This window comes from Salvelinus namaycush, chromosome 10 (assembly GCF_016432855.1).
Source record: "Salvelinus namaycush isolate Seneca chromosome 10, SaNama_1.0, whole genome shotgun sequence".
In the NCBI taxonomy this organism is placed as follows: Eukaryota; Metazoa; Chordata; class Actinopteri; order Salmoniformes; family Salmonidae; genus Salvelinus; species Salvelinus namaycush.
In genome coordinates, this window is record NC_052316.1 from 25,600,018 (window position 1) to 25,618,846 (window position 18,829).

At 45.0% G+C, this 18,829-nt stretch overlaps 2 protein-coding genes across 2 annotated transcripts in view; one reads left to right on the top strand and one right to left on the bottom strand.

The window, feature by feature from the left end:
* The window catches only part of LOC120054266 (ras-specific guanine nucleotide-releasing factor RalGPS2-like), an 89,163-nt gene that overhangs the window by 15,007 nt on the left and 55,327 nt on the right, over positions 1-18,829 (top strand). The window contains exons 4-7 of the mRNA XM_039001689.1: positions 2,468-2,551; positions 5,826-5,915; positions 6,065-6,157; positions 7,462-7,588. Coding sequence (XP_038857617.1) covers positions 2,468-2,551; positions 5,826-5,915; positions 6,065-6,157; positions 7,462-7,588 — 394 coding nt within the window. The remainder of the gene's footprint in view (positions 1-2,467; positions 2,552-5,825; positions 5,916-6,064; positions 6,158-7,461; positions 7,589-18,829) is intronic.
* LOC120054892 (angiopoietin-related protein 1-like) overlaps positions 10,956-18,829 on the bottom strand; it is a 45,673-nt gene continuing 37,799 nt past the window's right edge. Inside the window, exons 5-7 of the mRNA XM_039002607.1 lie at positions 13,452-13,645; positions 12,418-12,688; positions 10,956-12,213 (exon numbers count right to left, since the gene is read on the bottom strand). Coding sequence (XP_038858535.1) covers positions 12,026-12,213; positions 12,418-12,688; positions 13,452-13,645 — 653 coding nt within the window. The 3' untranslated portion in view covers positions 10,956-12,025. The remainder of the gene's footprint in view (positions 12,214-12,417; positions 12,689-13,451; positions 13,646-18,829) is intronic.

Genomic DNA, 18,829 nt, shown 5'->3' on the forward strand with positions numbered 1-18,829 from the left:
TGAAGATGCTTTTGGGAAACCGGCCCAGGACAGTAGTAGAACATGCACTACAGGCATTATAGACGGAGTGTCTCTGTGAAACTAATCTCCTACATATCACATAAAACTAGGCATGTAGGGATGCATGCATATTCACAGGATATGAGCTAGCCACCTAACATAAGACTAGCCAATAGGGGGCTGGAATGTAGGGCTAGGGAATGAGGCACTGTCTGAGATTTATTTTCATAGGCTTTCAATGAGGGGAATGTACAACATACACACACCAATACATAGGGCTTCCTAAAGGCAGGTAAGGTAATGGTCTGAATGCCAATCAGGTGTCAGTGCTGTAGGTAATGTTGCTGTGGTATTGAGGCACTCGGCTCATGCAATTAGGAGGGTCTCCTACTGCCTTTCTCCTGGCCTTACAGCACAGACCTGGACCCCTCCATGTAATATTACCTCACACTAACTTCCCATCATGCCTGCTGTCAACCACTCTCGCTCTCTCTTTCTCTTTCCCCTCTCCATCTCTCCACAAGCTGTAGCTGATGCCCCCCCCACTCTCTCTCTAACCCGCTCTCTCTCCCTCATCCCACTCTTCTCAGCTGTAGCTGATGCTCTTTAAGTCCACAGGGTGTGTGGAGCTCCAGGTTTCCACTGTGTTGACTGAAACAAGGCCCAGAGCAGAGAAGTGGCGGTGGTATCTTACATTAGCTCAGCTCTGTTAGTGGTTTGGCAAGAGTTGATTTCGCTGTGTGTGTGTACTTGAAAATGCATGCTGTGGACTCATCCGTGTGTTAGCCAGAGTTGTGTACTTGACTGTATGTCTGATTTAGCGATGGAAAGCTTTGAGGTGAGGGTAGGGCTGGGACCAACGTCAACTGCCAAGGCAACCAGTGCCTTTCAAGTAATGATCCCGAATTTGTTGTAAAAAGCAATTTTTCTGCTTTAAGCTCAAAGGCATTGGCACCAATTCGACAATGGCATGGCACAGACATGACCAAGTGACAATTGTAAGTAACGCAACAGCTATGTGGTAGGTTAATATCATTGATTGATTCTGACTGATTGATTCTGGTACTTTATCTCTAGGCCTTGACGATGTGGATACTAGCTAAACCCATCTAAGAAGGATTTTACAGAGGAGATCTTAGTCGCACAATTTTACGTCTAACTATACAAATGTTTTCTCAATGAAAACATTTGCATTAAAACGAGTAATCTCGTCATTACTGAAGAATCCCTGCTGTTGAACAATCACAGACGAAAGGGCGTAGACTTGTTTGGGCAGCCAAAAAGGTTGTCTGCCCGAACAACTGAAAAAACCCTTAACGAAGTCCAAAACTAATAAAAACATCACAATGTCATCATAATATATGCACAAACTCATCCGAACTCTTTCAGCTGGGAAGCATGCGGACGCCTTTAGTCAGTCTCCCAATGGCATATTCCAATGTGGGAGCCTCTATTAGGAGATGGGGAAGGAGAACACTGGAGGCGTGAATAACAAGAGCGGGATAGAGGGTTTGCGAGACAGGTAGAGGTGGGCGCATGTTTAAAGAGGAATGTAGGTTAAATTAATGAGTCGTAAGCGACTTAACTACTGGGCTAACACACACGCAGTTGGTTCTCTCTTAGTGGTGTAGAGTGTCTGTCAGGGCAGAAGTTTAACAGTTTACTGAGGCCTGCTGAAAGCTGCTGTCAGGAGGCTCTGGACTCCTCACCACCTCCTCGCTCTCTCTCTCCACTCCACTCCGACCTGCCAACTCCCACTTGTTCCCCTTCAAACACACACAGAGACATTGCGTATGTTTCTTTGCGACGGCTCACTGGCCCGGGGGGTGGTGGTGGAGGAGGTTGCCGCCTCCAGACAGCCAGTGTCAGAGGAGGTCATCAGGAGAGTAGTTCAGCTGATTAGTAGAGATTACACCACATTTTCCTGCTCTTCAATCAATGTGTCCCTGATAGTATCCCTGGCCCCTGATCCAGTCTGCTGTGCCCAGAGAAGTCTCTCCTCCCCTGCTGTCTGTGTGTGTGGTCTCGCCCCTCAGTGCTGGTACAGGGCCTGTCCAAGGGCACTAGTATCTGACTGATCCCCTCTGATTACTGGGATTATTGTTCACCCTCTGCTCCGAGGAAGCACAAGGTGGTGCAGAGTTTGATAGATTTGATTTTAATTTATTCTGTAGTTAAAAGTCGTATGCTGCTCAGCCGGAGGGAACATTGGTGTTCCTATATGCCCTGTACCCCTTCTCTCTCTGAACTGTTAAGAACAAACTGGGTTTGTCTTTTGTGGAAAACATTAACTCTCTACTACTTTCAAGACCGACTGTGAAAGTTGTTTTAAATCTGTGTGTGTAACTGCTTTAGGATCTGTTGTGTGTTTGGGTGTGTCATGTCATTCTGACAGACACACACAATCTCTTATCTGATTGTGTGTTTGTGTCTGTTCTATCTCTTAACTGAGTGTTTGTGTGTTTAGGAGCTGTCGAGTTGTGGCTGGAACAAGAAGGAGAAGCACAGCTCTGCCCCCAATGCTGTGGCCTTCACCCGCAGATTCAACCAGGTAACACACACACACACACACACAGAGGCAGGCAGAAAAGCGGGGGGGTGGATAGGGGGAGTAATGTACCCCTAGAGCTGAGTTATGAGCCTTCAGTCTTGGCTAGCAGGTAATGGAGCGATTACATCCTCTCTTCACCTCATCCCCTCTTCCCTAATCCTTTGTTTTGGAGCTTGGAGGATGTCATGGTAACAAAACGTACCTCCTGCTGACTTGTTGACTCATCTCCTATAGGGAACACACACTCAAACCCCGTCTGTCTCATTGTTTAGCCTCATCAGACTGATATGGCTAATGAAGGCTCAGAAGAGACCTTCGACTCCTTCCCTCACTGTCTCTGGTGTTTAACTTTTTGGACACATTTCTTTGTGGTCTGAGAATGTGTTTGTGCATGGTTTTAGTATGTGTGCGTGAGTATAATTGAGTGTGTGTGGGGCCCACACACTCAGTGCCCTGTGAAGTCATCCACAGGAAGCTCTCTCGACGTACAGGCGGCCTTCACCTTTAATCCTGCTCTTTCTGCCCCTTCCCTCTCTCCAATCTCCCCAGTCTCTCCCTGACCATTTAAGTGTCTTTAAGACCTTGCGGTCTCCGTATGAGATGATGTTAGAGGAATGTGTTTCTATGGAAACTTCCCCATTTCTAGGCTAGCCCAAACAGCCTTTACAGATGTTAGTTCGCTGTACACCACAGGGCTGGCCGACAAGCAGCAGGCAGACGGGCATCAGTGAAGGAAAGTGAGCCTTGTGAATAATGGGGCTTGGACAGGGAGAAGAGGCAGTCCCGGAGATGCTCCTGTCTTTGTACTCTTCCTTTAACTCTGTTATTGGCAGCAGTCTTTGGACGACAAGGGGACGTCTGCATTCTTTCAGTCTAGTACTGCTCAAGTGGAAATCAACCCGTAGCTAGCTCCATACTGCGTAGGTATGACTTCATGTTTATCTGAAAACACTGGATTAATGGAAGCAGTAAGGTAATTGTTCAACCTTGCACTCTGATGAAGGTTTTGGATTGAGTGTATAGGTTGGTATGACTGGAGAGGGGTAGCTGTTGAGTGGGATGTAGTGGAGAGTTGGGTACAGGGATGGAGAGGGGTGAAAAGGGGAATGGGGGTGTTAGGGTTAGAGCTAATGAAGGTTGAAGAGGGGTAGAGAAAGTTCTGGGTGGATGGTGCCTGAGAGGAGGCTGTTTCATTAACCTAGTCCAGTTTCCCATAATGTAGGATCAGACTCTTTAGGTGGGTCACAGCCAGTACCACCGGGTGGCTACTTTAGACCGGGTCATGGTTTGAATTACACTTCAGTTTGTTTAGTGAGTCACTAGAAGTAGTTGAAGGCATCAGCCACTAACCTAACCCTAGCCAGGCCCAGCTGTAGCCTCTTCAGCACTCCTTACCCAGGCAGTGAGAGAGGGAGCTATCGTGAACTGCTTTTATGAGGGACTCAGCCACATTACAGAGCTAATCTACAGCTATCAGCTGGTGTCTCTATGTTCCAAACTATTTATGATGAAACAGCAGAACTTTATAAGACCATAAACACTACAGGAAAGACAACTAAGAGCCTCTGCTTTTTCCTCTGGCCTGTAGAGTGCACACACATAGACAGAGAGAGAGAGAGAGAGACACAGAGCACCTGTGTTGTAACAGCTGCCAGAAGCAGCATGGTGATTTACAGTGACATGAGGACAGTGTAGTGGCCATATTGGACAGGCCTATAAACCTTCTCTGCTGGGAGTAGTATTACAAGGCTGCTGCAGCTTTAGCTGGATATTATATGAGACTTTAGTGGCTTATAATATCACCACTGACCGCTGTGTCTGCACTGCACCTGTGGCTGAGGGCAGGTGTGTGCGTGCTAGAGGGAAGAGCTTGTTCAGGTGAACAGTACTGCCTCACTGTATTATGGGATTAGTTTTATTAGTGGATCTCCATTCTCTCTCTGTCTGCTGGTCTCTCTCTTTTCTCTCTCTTTCTGTTATTTACTGCAGTGTTTTAGATTCTAGCCTGTGCCCCCTCCTGTTTACTATTCCCTTCGTCTTGACTTCCATGGAGCAAAAACACGGACTTTTCTGAGAAGAGGCACTCAAACCAGATGCAGGCCAGTGAATAACTTGACGTTTTGAAAGAGAGTCAAGGTGCATGGACATCTCCTGAGCCAGAGGGTAGTGTAGTGGTGTGACTGTCGCACCAATTGTAGAACCCTTGGTCTGGTTCATAGCGTAGGACCCTGTTGGTGTAGTTCTTCGCATGCTAGGATTTAGAGTCTAGGCTGAAAAAAAGTGATTTTCCTACCCTGCAACTCTTCAACCACTCTAATATCTTACGTTTCTATACAGAGCCACCTGCAGTTAGCTAATATCTCACACTGTCCCTCTGGGAGGGGTTGGTCAGTTTTGTTAACCAGAGCAACCCCCCTCTCCCCCTTCAGCACAGCCCTGCACCGTACAGTAGAACCATAGTCACTCACTCACACTCACACACACACACACTCTCTAAAGGTTTGGAGATGGGAAGAGAGAACGTGAGTGGGAGGAATAGCGTGACTCCTGGAGAGATGGAGATAAAGCCAGTGAGTGGGAGAGTAGGCAGTGTAAGAGAGTGATGGTTGCAGAGGAAAAGACTTCAGGGACCATCGGTACTGTGTGTATTGTGTATAGTTGATGACATTGATGTCTTGGTCTATTACACAGACAGGCTGGATCTATTTCCTTTGTTTGTCCTGTGGTTAGGTGACATCAGCGCTCTAGATCTCTCATCTTGGATCTGCCCTGATCTCTCTCTTGAACAGTGTACAGACAGCTGTAGACTATAAAAGACTCAGGAGGCCTGATATCAGCTTATTCTTTCCCCATTACTTCTCATCTTTCTTTCCTCTCTCATGAGGGCTGTTGGACCAGATGCTGTCTGATTTATTGACCTTATTTGCTTTGCTATGAGAGGAGATCTGTGCATGTGTGAGAGAGCTCTTGGCCAATGGCCATTGATGTCTCGGTCTGATCACTTTGTTCTGTCTGGGGGTTAACACACGCAGACAGACACGCAGACAGACACGCAGACAGACCTCATTCACTCACAACGTGTCAGGAACCATGGCAGGAACATTGTACGGTACATGATGTTAAATGGCTATTATGGTTAGGTCTCAGCCAGCAATCACATTTATGAGTGTGTGTCTTCTCTGTTGGGAAGTGCTCCTTAACCATCGGTCTGCTTTTTGTTCAGCACTTTGTGCTATGCATTTATTGCCGTTGGTTTATTGTTTTGTGTCTCCAGACGACTTTCTGGGTGGTGAGGGAGATCCTGCATGCTCAGACCCTGAAGATCAGAGCTGAGGTACTCAGTCTCTACATCAGAACTGCCAAGGTACACACACTGTACTCTACTGCTTATGCTCTACAGTAGTACTTTGTGAAGCAAGAACCACAGATTCTTGATTCATATTCACGAGTGGACAGTAAATATATTGTAATGTGAAAGTGTGTGTATTCATCCGTGTTCTCTGTTCCCAACAGAAACTGTGTGACATGAACAACCTGCATGCAGTGATGGCTGTGGTGTCAGGCCTACAAAGCGCTCCCATCTATAGACTCTCCAAGACATGGGCGGTGAGTTACTGTGTCCCTGCAGCTCAAAACAATGATCCTTCTCTAACCGCTCTCTACAACCAACTGAGATGTGTTGACGGTGTGAAGAGCAGTCGCATATGTAAATGGTCCTTCTCTATTTCACCAGTTATTACACTGTCAATACATTGCTGGAATATGTAATGGTCTTGTGTATTGGAAACATCTGTGCAGAAACCTCAGAACAGAGAGAACCGCGAGAGGGAACGGTCTGATTCTGATCCATCCTCAGACGGACAGAGCCTTGGAGATTAGGGCTGACATAATGACATACTGATGCGGTGATGTCATGGTGGAAATGTAATATTAATGTGAGTGATATAAACCCCAGTAGTCAGCAGTACACACAGCAGACAGCCAGAAAATCCCCTGGACCACTAGACCTGCCTGGCCAGAGAGACCGCCACACCTGCTCCTAGTCAACACACACACACTCTCTCAAACACACTGTGGATAACATTAGGCCGTGGCCAGAGCAGAGCTTATCCCTCACCCAGAGCTCCTGTGGATATCATCAGTAGTGTTATCACGACGTCTCCTGAGACCCTGCTGAGCTGTTATGACAACTGTTGCATTACCACACTGTTGCAATGTGACTTAAGCATTACGATGATCATACCAGATGCATCGTTATTTACCAGCCACATTTGTAAGTGTTTTCCAAACAAGCACGTAGAGAGAAAGTTTGCCAAGTGCGAAAGAAAAGCAGTGCTGCTCTCGGATCAGCTTTTGCCATTCAAATCTTACCTTAACATTGGCATTATTCCACAATACTGATGACAAATCAGCTCCTAGAGCGATATTACCACCTATGACTGCAAATAGGCTATTGAGGCGGCTTATCGTGCTTACCCGATAATAATGCACTAAATCAATTGTGCACGTTATTGTGTTCATGTTGTCCCTCATGAAACACATTGAGGCAAAAATTAGACAGTAGTCTTGTTGCAAAATATAACTCAATTGATTGAACATGAAATTGATTTCAATATGATTGAACTTGTAGATACTCGCTAGTATCATGGCAAAGTAACAAAACCCAAAGCTAATTTAACTCCTTCAGGAAAACAGCCCTAATGTTGGAAATTAACATCATTGTTGTTATCCAGAGTCACATCAATTTATTGTTAAAGCTATAGCACATAATATTTTAAAGAACCAAAAAGTTGGTCTGCTTCGTGTTTTCAGTTTTGCCATGGTAAAAATATTGCAATACTGGTATTGTCACGGCGCTAGTATGTGTACAATAACTCAACTCAAACATATTTCTCTGTCTGTCTCTTTAGTTGTTGAGTCGGAAGGACAAAGCAACGTTTGAGCGGTTGGAGTATCTCATGGCCAAAGAAGACAACTACAAGCGTCTCAGAGACTACATACGCAGCCAGAGCATGAACTCCTGCATACCATACCTGGGTAAGACACACACACACTTCCTATTTTAAAGTGACGTTTTCATGAGTCCCCCATATTATGTCCCCAGCAATCACCGATAACCACAATCAGCTGCACCCACTGGTAAAAGTCATCAATTTACAGTATACCTCTTTCCCATTCGTCAGTCTGCCCTCTGAGGGGCAGAGTGAGAGAAAGCGGGGCAGAGATAATGGTGATAATGAAAGGAGTGAAAGAGAAGTTCTTGTCAGGTCCCTGCATGAGGAGTATGTTACCATGTGTTGTTTAGAGCTGGACAAACACATGAGTTATGGAGAAATCATTCAAATCACATTCTAGATTTCCTCTGCTCCATCCTTTTTATGTTTATTTCCTCTGCTCCATCCTTTTTATGTTTATTTCCTCTGCTCCATCCTTTTTATGTTTATTTCCTCTGCTCCATCCTTTTTATGTTTATTTCCTCTGCTCCATCCTTTTTATGTTTATTTCCTCTGCTCCATCCTTTTTATGTTTATTTCCTCTGCTCCATCCTTTTTATGTTTATTTCCTCTGCTCCATCCTTTTTATGTTTATTTCCTCTGCTCTATCCTTTTTATGTTTATTTCCTCTGCTCCATCCTTTCCTCTCTGGAAGCTGGCAGCACAGACTGTCTGAGCACTAACAAAGCCCAGGAATCCCCTATGAACTACAGCACCATCCATCTTTCTCTCTTTCTCTCACTCGCCCTTTCTCTTGCGCTCTTCCTTTCTCTCTGTCTTTCTGTCTCTGTGGTTGTTTTTCTGGATTTTATTGTAAGCCTGTTTTTTCTACCTGTGTTCCTTGAGGGCTAGATTGAAGGTTTCCTATTTTATTAAAGCTAGTAAAACCAGACTTCACTCATGTTTTTGGTTCCTGTTGTGGTTCATACAGGATGAATGTGAAAGGCAGGTCTCTCTCTCTCACACACACACACACACACACACACACACACACACACACACTCTCTCTCTAGGGGTTTCTCAGCTCTGTAAAGACAATAAGTCAGATTGGTGCATGCTGTTTCACAGCATTATATATTTGCATGTATCTTCACACTGCGTGTGTGTGGAGAGAGATCCAGTCATGCTGGTGTCATTTCTGAGCACATTGCATTACGTTTCTCTTTATAGCCTGGCCAGCATCCCTGTCAGAGGCTTTAGAGAAGAGAGGAAAGTAATAAAACAGAGAGCTAAAACACAAAGTGTGTGTGCACAGGCACATGTGTTTCAGAGTACAGATCTATATTTTAGGTTTTGTGTGAAAGTTGTGTAGGGTGCTGGGCTGAGCTCTCTGGCAGACTGGGGGGAAAATGCTGCTGTGTGTGTTGTACAGCAGATCTGAAACGCATTAATACTCGATCATTCTCTACTGCCATAAATCTACGACGTCGTTAGAGAAAGAAACTGAGGCAGAGGATGAGAGAGCGAGGGAGGCACAGTGCTGGCATAGAAGCAACCATATCCTAAAGTGTGTGTGTGTGTGTGCAGTGATTGATTGACTTCCCTCTCTGATTGTTATCATAGGCTGCGTTCACACAGGCAGCAAAATTCGGATCTTTTTTCCACTTTATTTTTTTATCAATCAGATATTTTCAAATCAGCTGATCTGAATGGTCAAAAGACAGATTAGTGAAAAGTTTGTGTGCGTGTTTCTGTGTTCTTCAGTGGAATCCTGGTCCTGTGAGAGCTCTTTGTCCACCTGTGATTTTCTCCTAAACAGGCAGTAAAGTAGAGGTTTGTTCATCTGAGTGTGTGCAAATCAGAGATGTGTAATACTCATGGTACAAACAGGCAAACAAGCTTGCTCTGTTAACAAGAGGCTGTTCTCATTTGAGGTAGCTACTGTACCTTACAAATCCCCTCCAGTCAAATTTTTTAAAATGTTGTACCTCTTTCCTCCAGCATCTTCACATGGTCCTTTGTTGCTGTTCTGGGATTGATTTGTACTTTTCGCACTGAAGTACGTTCATCTCTAGGAGACAGAACGCGTCTCCTTCCTGAGCAGTATGACGGCTGCGTGGTCCCATGGTGTTTATACTTTTATACTTGCGTACTATTGTTTGTACAGATGAATGTGGTACCTTCAGGCGTTTTAGAAATTGCTCCCAAGGATGAACCAGACTTGTGGAGGTCTACACTTTTTTTTCTGAAGTCTTGACTGATTTCTTTTGATTTTCCCATGATGTCAAGCAAAGAGGCACTGAGTTTGAAGGTAGGCCTTGAAATACGTCCACAGGTACACCTCCAATTGACTCAAATTATGTCAATTAGCCTATCAGAAGCTTCTAAAGCCATGGCATAATTTTCTGGAATTTTCCAAGCTGTTTAAAGGCACAGTCAATTTAGTGTGTGTAAACTTCTGACCCCACTGGAATTGTGAAATAATCTGTCTGTAAACAATTGTTGGAAAAATGACTTGTGTCATGCACAAAGTAGATGCCTTAACAGACTTGCCAAAACTATAGTTTGTTAACAAGAAATTTGTGGAGTGGTTGAAAAACGAGTTTTAATGACTCCAACCTAAGTGTATGTAAACTTCCGACTTCAACTGTAAAACTGTCTTTGTAAAACTGAAAATCTTGCATTTTACATGGAACGAATGTCCCCCTCCTTCCTCCTGTCTTTTTTTCACCCCCCTTACCCTTTTCTCTTCTGTGTCCTTGTCCTTTTTATTTTCCATCTAGCCGCTATGTTCATGCCCTCGCTATGGTGATCTTTCTGTTAATCTTTCGTTTCCCCTCTACTTCAGTATCATCTTTCCCTGTTTTCTCTTTCTCTCCCTCCATTTTTACGTCTTTGTAGCCCTGACTACCAGCTCTCTTTTGCTCTCTCTCTGAACTACAATCTATCAAATGTATTTAAAGCCCTTTTTACATTAGCAGATGTCAGTGCTATACAGAGACCCAGCCAAAAATCCCAAATAGCAAGCAATGCAGATGTAGAACTACAGAAATGTGTTTTTCATTGTTCCTCCTCTCCTTGTCTTTAGAAAAGCTTTCCTCTCCTCTTCTCTCTCCCCCTCACTTCACCTCCTCTACTCTCCCCCTCACGTCACCTCCTCTTCTCTCTCCCCCTCACGTCACCTCCTCTACTCTCTCCCCCTCACGTCACCTTCTCTACTCTCTCCCCCTCACTTCACCTCCTCTACTCTCTCCCCCTCACTTCACCTCCTCTACTCTCTCCCCCTCACTTCACCTCCTCTACTCTCTCCCCCTCACTTCACCTCCTCTACTCTCTCCCCCTCACTTCACCTCCTCTAGTTTGACTGACTGTACACCATGTTCACTCAATGTCCTGGATGTTATTGTCTGTTTGCCATGGCGTGGTTGAAGGAGAGACAGACCAGGTGAGTGAGGCGTGGTGAGAACAGAGGGTATTTAGAAACTGTTTTATTTAGTATTTAACTACATGGAAAGTGATGGCAGAGCGTGGCAGGTATGTACCTCCGTCAACTTGACGTTTGTCTGTACTGATGGGTGTTTGAATTTTTGTATTTTTTTTACTGGAATAAACAGAAAGGCCATACCAGGGCAAACTTGAGCAGGGCGTGACTGACTATACTCATTATAAATACGTTGATAAATAACAGAAGGGAGAGACCATGGAGGAAACATTTGGCTTCAGCAGAATCGTACGTCTTAAATTAACTCTCGCAAATAAAACCAAATATATTTACATACCAAAGCGAGCTGGGCTGTTTCCACATCACAAAGCACATTGTTACAATCCGTTTCCTCTCTGTGGGAACCCCGAAACAAGCCCAAACAAAGCAAGAGAGAGAGGGGGAGAGAGTTAAACCTTTTGACTGTGGAACGTTTTTAACTAATGACATCATAAGGAACTTCTTATTAAATCTTTAGTACGCTGTGAAGAAAGGCATTCACTAGCAACAGACCCAGCTAGAGACGAGCAAAATAAAATGGCAAAATGAACCATTTATTTTCCAGTCAACATTTGTGAAATAAGCATCTGATATTCCTAATGTAACCACCTTCATAGCGTATTGAAGTGTGACATGGTGGAGGACCATACAGAGTATAACATAGTGACTGTTGTAGAAGGCCGTGGCAGCTAGCTCTGTGTTAGAGTTCATACTTTGTCTGTCCACTGCTGTCTTTCACAGCACTATCATATGGCTGTCTGGCCATGCTAGAGAGGACTCAATAGAAGCACAGCTGAAACAATAGCAGAATGCTGTGTCATCTTCCCTTCAGAGAGGCTGAAGAAGAACCAGGGTTTCCATGAAGCAGTTTGATTTGGGATTTGGGCCTCGACAGTTGAAAACAGCTTCTCTGCTCCGCTTAAAAATGTAAGAAAGGAAAAGAATGTGAAGATGATGGGTAGCTTGGTGGAGAAGTTGAGACGTCACGGGGTGGGAGGGTAGGGATTAGGATGGGTCAAAGGTCATGGCATAGATAGTGGGGTGGAGACTGTTCCAGGCTCAGTCGATAGGTCGTATCATTATGCGGACAGACTTGAGGGAGTACGATCCTCCTCCGTACTCAGCCCAGAAGATTCCATCCTGGAACTTACTGCGGTAAACCCCTCCGCTGTACCACACTCCATTCAGGTTGGTCTGACCACAGGCATTGTACCACCAACCCCCCTTATGGAAGTGGGCACAGTTACCTAGCGATGGGAGAGGAGGAGAAAAGGGCTTAGTGGTACAGAATATTCTAGTGGTAGTTGTCACTTGAGCAGATATGTTACAGAGATGGACCACAGTACAGAGAAGCTTGAGCAACAGTGCTTGGGAAACTGTAGCATAGCAGTGTGTTGGTGTACTAGTTTTGTACTCGTATTCTAGCGTACACTGTTTTTCCCTTGTTTTACCTGAGAAAGCGTCCTTGTCCCTGTCCAGCGTGGTGAACATTTTCCCATTGTGGCTGCTGAGGGAGTCTCCAGCGTTTCCCTGGTAGGTGCCCAGTCTCAGGCGGTAGCCCTCACTCTCAGGCTCCAGGCGGAAGCTGCTGTACTCAGCATACACCTTCTTCCCCACCCAGTCCTCCAGCTCTACCAGCAGCTTGTAGTCCCCCTGCTTTCCCAGGTTAAAGATGTTCTCCAGACCCAGCCAGTATTCACCGTCTATGTTCCCAAAGCCTTTCTGTAGGGGGAGAAACACACAGCAGGTTATATTATATATGCTTTCCAGGTTCCAAGGGTTTCTAGTAAATGGTTAATGGTCTGTGAGTTGTGTGGTGGTTGTGTAGTTTCACACCTAAAGCATTTAGAATGTTCCGGTCATCCACCAACTAGCCTAAACGGCAGCAGTTTTTCTAGTCAGGAGCAGAAGGAACCACACCTATCTGCAGACAGTAGATACAGTCACGCTCAGAGGACAAAGAAATGGTTAGTCAGACGGTAGACTCCACTAATGTGATTTCTCGCCACATCATGTTAAAGGAAGCCAAACCTTCAGAATCAATGGAACATGTTGAATCTCAGTTGGAGACGATAATGTGTCAAAGTTCTGCCTCTGCTTTCCCAGTCAAGGTGAATTAACTGGCTGTGGCAGGGGAGAAAGACTATGGGGGCTGCACAGACACCACACACACACACAGACGCACACATTGGCAGGGCCAGGGCTTTCTCCAGAGTGATGGAGTGTGTTAGCAGCCCAGAGTGTGTTGGCGGAATGGTGTTGGTTATGTAACAAAAGAGGGAAATCAGGGGGACGTGGAACTTCCTACATCAGGCCCCCCCTGTCCCTGCTGAGGTCACAGCTGATTGGAGGTTTGAGGGAGAGGGCTAGACTTTACAGGCCATGGGTTAGCACCAATGGCTCAGTGGTTAACAATAGACCGATGGATGCAGATACTTTTGTTCTCTCGGTGTGTGTCAGTGTGTGATCGTCTGCGCTACACCACCTTGTAGTTCTCCCAGTTCCTGAAGAAGTTGACTGATCCATCCTTCCTCCTCTGTAGCACGGTCCAGCCTCCGTTGTCTAGGCTGTGTTCACACCAGGCCTGGATCAGCTGTTCATTACTCTCTGCCTTCAGCAGGTACATCCCACTGGTGCTGTGGCCCGCCTGGCGCACCTGGTAGCAGTCCTTAAACGGACCTGAGAGGGGGAGGGAGGAATGGGTCAGTGCCTGCGTTGTCATGGCACCCTATTCCCTATGTAATGCACTCCTTTTGACCAGGGCCCAAAGCCAATGTCTCTACTCTGTTAGTCTGTCAGTGCTGCTTCTATGACATAACATCCTCTTCACTAAACACCAAACCATATCCTGCCTCAGGTGAATGAGATGTCTTCTTTCATCACAGACACAAAATACATTATGTAGCGTTCGCTGAGGCGGGGGGGAGCACCAAAGATGGTGCCAAAGAGAGGAGAGGTCATGAGCAGATGAGCTCCTGCATTTTTCAGCATGTTTAAAAAAAATAATAATGTAGATTTAGATAAACTTTGATTTTTTTGTCAGGGACGTATACAGGATGCTACCCTGTACAACACAACCTTCACTCCAAATCAAAACCTACAACCGGATTTTGGACGGAATTACGGAATCGCCTGAAAGGTTTAAAACGACCAAAGATTATTATTCCAAAACTATACAGCAAATGCTCTGGAAAACAACAGAAACCTGAAAACACCATCCAACCTGGAACTGAGTTAGTAATGTTTAGACTAAAGCTTTATTTTATTTCCAAAGGCCAAGAAGAAAAATACATACTTTACTTTATAAGGACTGAATGCTAAATTAAGGCTGCCAAGCTTGATACAACTTCAATTAGCACTGACGTGAGAGGTGTCAAAGCCCTTTCCTGCCATTGTTGGGCTAGAGTCGCACAGTCTATTCCAACCAAATGGAGAAACCTTAGAAGCTGCCTCCCGCTGTTCAGAGGTAATTAAAATACAGTGCCTTGTGTATGTAAAGAATGATAAGACACGAAAAGAGCACAAAATGAAGCTCCTTATGGAAAATCAAGACACTTTTTGCTGACTATTATAAAAATGGAAACATCAGCAACCTCATCTTCCACACAGACCATCTCCTGGCATGGCACAGTGCTATATTGGCACACTGCCCCTCTGTTGGGGAGGTGTTACCGAGGGGTGGAAACTCAGGATAATAGACAACGAGGACTCTGAGTCAGCTAATATAAATCTCTATAAGTCTGGAACAGTATTTGTACAGGGCAACCCCAAACAGTTTCAGCTGGACTTTAACCTAATCAAAGAATTAGCTCAGCAGGAGAAGCTCTCCCTGGAGAAAGATATCCCCACCCTGAGCGGATCAGACCAGACCTCTTCATTATATAACCCCACAGACGAGCACCCCCGAGCGGAAAGTCAACCTCCCAGCACAGAGTACTACTCCCTCATTGAAATGAAGGATACGTTTACCCAGCTGGAACAGCAGGTGATTACACTACACTCAGCACAGACCCAGACAACAGTCCAGCACAACAACACCCCCTTAACCAGACCCGACGAGCTGGAGGTGGAGAGAGACATATCTGTACTCTGGACTAGATGTCGACCGATTATGATTTTTCAACTCCGATATCAATTATTGGAGGACCAAAAAAAGACGATACCAATTCATCGGCCGATTTCTTTTTAAGATTTTATATTTATTTTATTTTTTGAAATATATATATTTGTAATAATGACAATTACAACAATACTGAATGAACAATGGACACTTATTTTAACTTAATATAATACATCAATAAAATCTATTTAGTCTCAAATAATGAAACATGTTCAATTTGGTTTAAATAATGCAAAAACAATAAGTGTTGGAGAAGTAAAAGTGCAATATGTGCCATGCAAGAAAGCTAACGTTTAAGTTCCTTGCTCAGAACATGAGAACATATGAAAGCTGGTAGTTCCTTTTAACATGAGTCTTCAATATTCCCAGGTAAGAAGTTTTAGGTTGTAATTATTATAGGAATTATAGGACTATTTCTCTCTATACCATTTGTATTTTATATACCTTTGACTATTGGATGTTCTTATAGGCACTTTAGTATTGCCGGTGTAACAGTATAGCTTCCATCCCTCTCCTTGCCGCTGCCTGGGCTCGAACCAGGAACACATCGACAACAGCCACCCTCGAAGCAGCGTTACCCATGCAGAGCAAGGGGAACAACTACTCCAAGTCTCAGAGCGAGTGACGTTTGAAACGCTACTAGCGCGCACCTCGCTAACTAGCTAGCCATTTCACATCGGTTACACCAGCCTAATCTCGGGAGTTGATAGGCTTGAAGTCATAAACAGCGCAATGCTTGAAGCATTGCGAAGAGCTGCTGGCAAACGCAGTAAAGTGCTGTTTGAATGAATGCTTACGAGCCTGCTGCTGCCTACCACCGCTCAGTCAGACTGCTCTATCAAATCATAGACTTAATTATAATATAATAACACACAGAAATACGAGCCTTAAGTCATTAATATGGTTAAATCCGAAACTATAGTTTTGAAAACAAAACGTTTATTCTTTCAGTGAAATACGGAACCGTTCCGTATTTTATCTAACGGGTGGTATCCATAAGTCTAAATATTGCTGTTACATTGCACAACCTTCAATGTTATGTCATAATTACGTAACATTCTGGCAAATTAGTTCGCAATGAGCCAGGCGGCCCAAACTGTTGCATATACCCTGACTGCGTGCAATGAACGCAAGAGAAGTGACACAATATCCCTAGTTTAATATTGCCTGCTAACATGAATTTCTTAACTAAATATGCAGGTTTAAAAAAAATATATACTTCTGTGTATTGATTTTAAGAAAGGCATTGATGTTTACATTCATGCAACGATTGTGCTTTTTTGCAAATGCGCTTTTGTTAAATCATCCCCCGTTTTGGCGAAGTTGGCTGTCTTTGTTAGGAAGAAATGGTCTTCACACAGTTCGCAACGAGCCAGGCGGCCCAAACTGCTGCATATACCCTGACTCTGTTGCACACAACGCAAGAGAAGTGACACAATTTCCCTAGTTAAAAGAAATTCATGTTAGCAGGCAATATTAACTAAATATGCAGGTTTAAAAATATATACTTGTGTATTGGTTTTAAGAAAGGCGTTGATGTTTATAGTTAGGTACACATTGGTGCAACGACAGTCCTGTTTCGTGAATGCGCTTGTTAAATCACCCGTTTGGCTGTGATTCAATGACAAATTAACAGGCACCGCATCGATTATATGCAACGCAGGACAAGCTAGATAACTACACATGGTTGATGATATTACTAGTTTAACTAGTGATTATGTTAAGATTGATTGCTTTTTTATAAGATACATTTAATGCTAGCTAGCACCTTACCTTGGCTCCTTGCTGCACTCGCATAACAGGTAGTCAGCCTGCTAAGCAGTCTCCTCGTGGAGTGCAATGTAATCGGCCATGATCGGTGTCCATAAATGCAGATTACCGATTGTTATGATAACTTGAAATCGGCCCTAATTAATCGGTCATTCTGATTAATCGGTCGACCTCTACTCTGGACTGTGGTGAGACAACTTCAACAGGAGAAGGACCAGGAGAAAAACAGGATCAGACAGTTGGAGGAGAGGGTGAGGGGGATGGCGTGTGACAGAGAACAACCCATTAGAGAGGTGGCCACCCCCGCAGAGAAGCCAGCCGAACAGCCCACCTCAGCCCCCGACAAAAGTCTCAACAGCAGAACAGTCCACCCCAGATCCTGACCACGTCGACATCACAGCGGGACAGACAAACGAAGAACCCCAAGCCCAGAGAATCTAACCCCCTGTGAACACCCCCCCCCCCCCTCACACACACCCACCCACTGAGGGCATAGTCGTGGCCAAAAGATTTGAGAATGACACAAATATTAATTTCCACAAAGTTTTCTGCTTCAGTGTCTTTAGATATTTTCGTCAGATGTTACTATGAAATACTGAAGTATAATTACAAGCATTTCATAAGTGTCAAAGGATTTTATTGACAATTACATGAAGTTGATGCAAAGAGTCAATATTTGCAGTGTTGACCCTCCTTTTTCAAGACCTCTGCAATCCGGCCTGGCATGCTGTCAATTAACTTCTGGGCCACATCCTGACTGATGGCAGCCCATTCTTGCATAATCAATGCTTGGATTTTGTCAGAATTTGTGGGTTTTTGTTTGTCCACCCGCATCTTGAGGATTGACCACAAGTTCTCAATGGGATTAAGGTCTGGGGAGTTTCCTTGAAAATTAATATTTGTGTTATTCTCAAAACTTTTGGCCACGACTGTACACAAGACACAGATTGTACTCCTTATGAACTCAAATGGGAAATGTATACAAGAAAAACAACATTTTCCCAAACACAGTGTGTCTAAACTCTGGTGTCCAAACACCCAGTGCGCCCTAGACCTTCTGTCTGAGAACCAACTAGGTTCACCCAGCCACATAATAATACACACAGGCACAAACGACTTGAGAGCACAGCAGGAAAGGGTGGCCACAGCACTCAAAGGAGTGATTGAAAAAGCTTCTTCTACTTTCCCCGATGCACAAGTGCTTATATCCACCCCGATACCACAAATATCCTGCTACCACCCTGCTACCATACAGCGGTTAAATGCAAGTATTTCCCGTGACTGTCCCTCAAAACCAAATGTTTACCTGGCCCACCACTCCACCCTGGACTTTAACAGCCTTTATGACCAGTGCCCCCCCCCCCCCCCCCCCCCGGACCTACACATAGAGGACCCACACTAAGAGGGCCTACATCCAGACCACAACACCACCAGCCACAACCCCACCCCAACCAATCACCCCCCCCCCCCCCCCCCCCACCCCCCCACCCCCCCCTGGTCAACCATGCCCACACTCCATTTAGGCCCCCTCAGATCAGATCTATGGCCCTCCTGCCCACCCCATGCACCCACCCCCGCTCAGACCGTGTGCAGGCAAACAGGCCAAACCCCCACTCTTACACTAGCCCAAGCCAATGGCATGTACCAGATTCTCAGCAGGCTCTGCTCACACTTCATGGCCTGAGGCCAAACCACACGACCAACAACATTTAACATTTTATGGAACACAAAGCCTTCACTATCTCATCCTGGAATATCCAAGGTCTGCCTTTGGCCTAAAGAGCAGAAACCTATACTTCATCAAAGACATTGAAATACAGACATTGTCATCCTACAAGAAACATGGTACAGAGGAGACGGACCCACTGGTTGCCTTCCCCCTTGTCCCTCTCCCTTGTCCCCCTCCCCCCCATTGGCCCTCTCCCTCCCCCATGGCCCTCTCCTTGGCCCCCCCTTGGCCCTTTCTCGTCCCC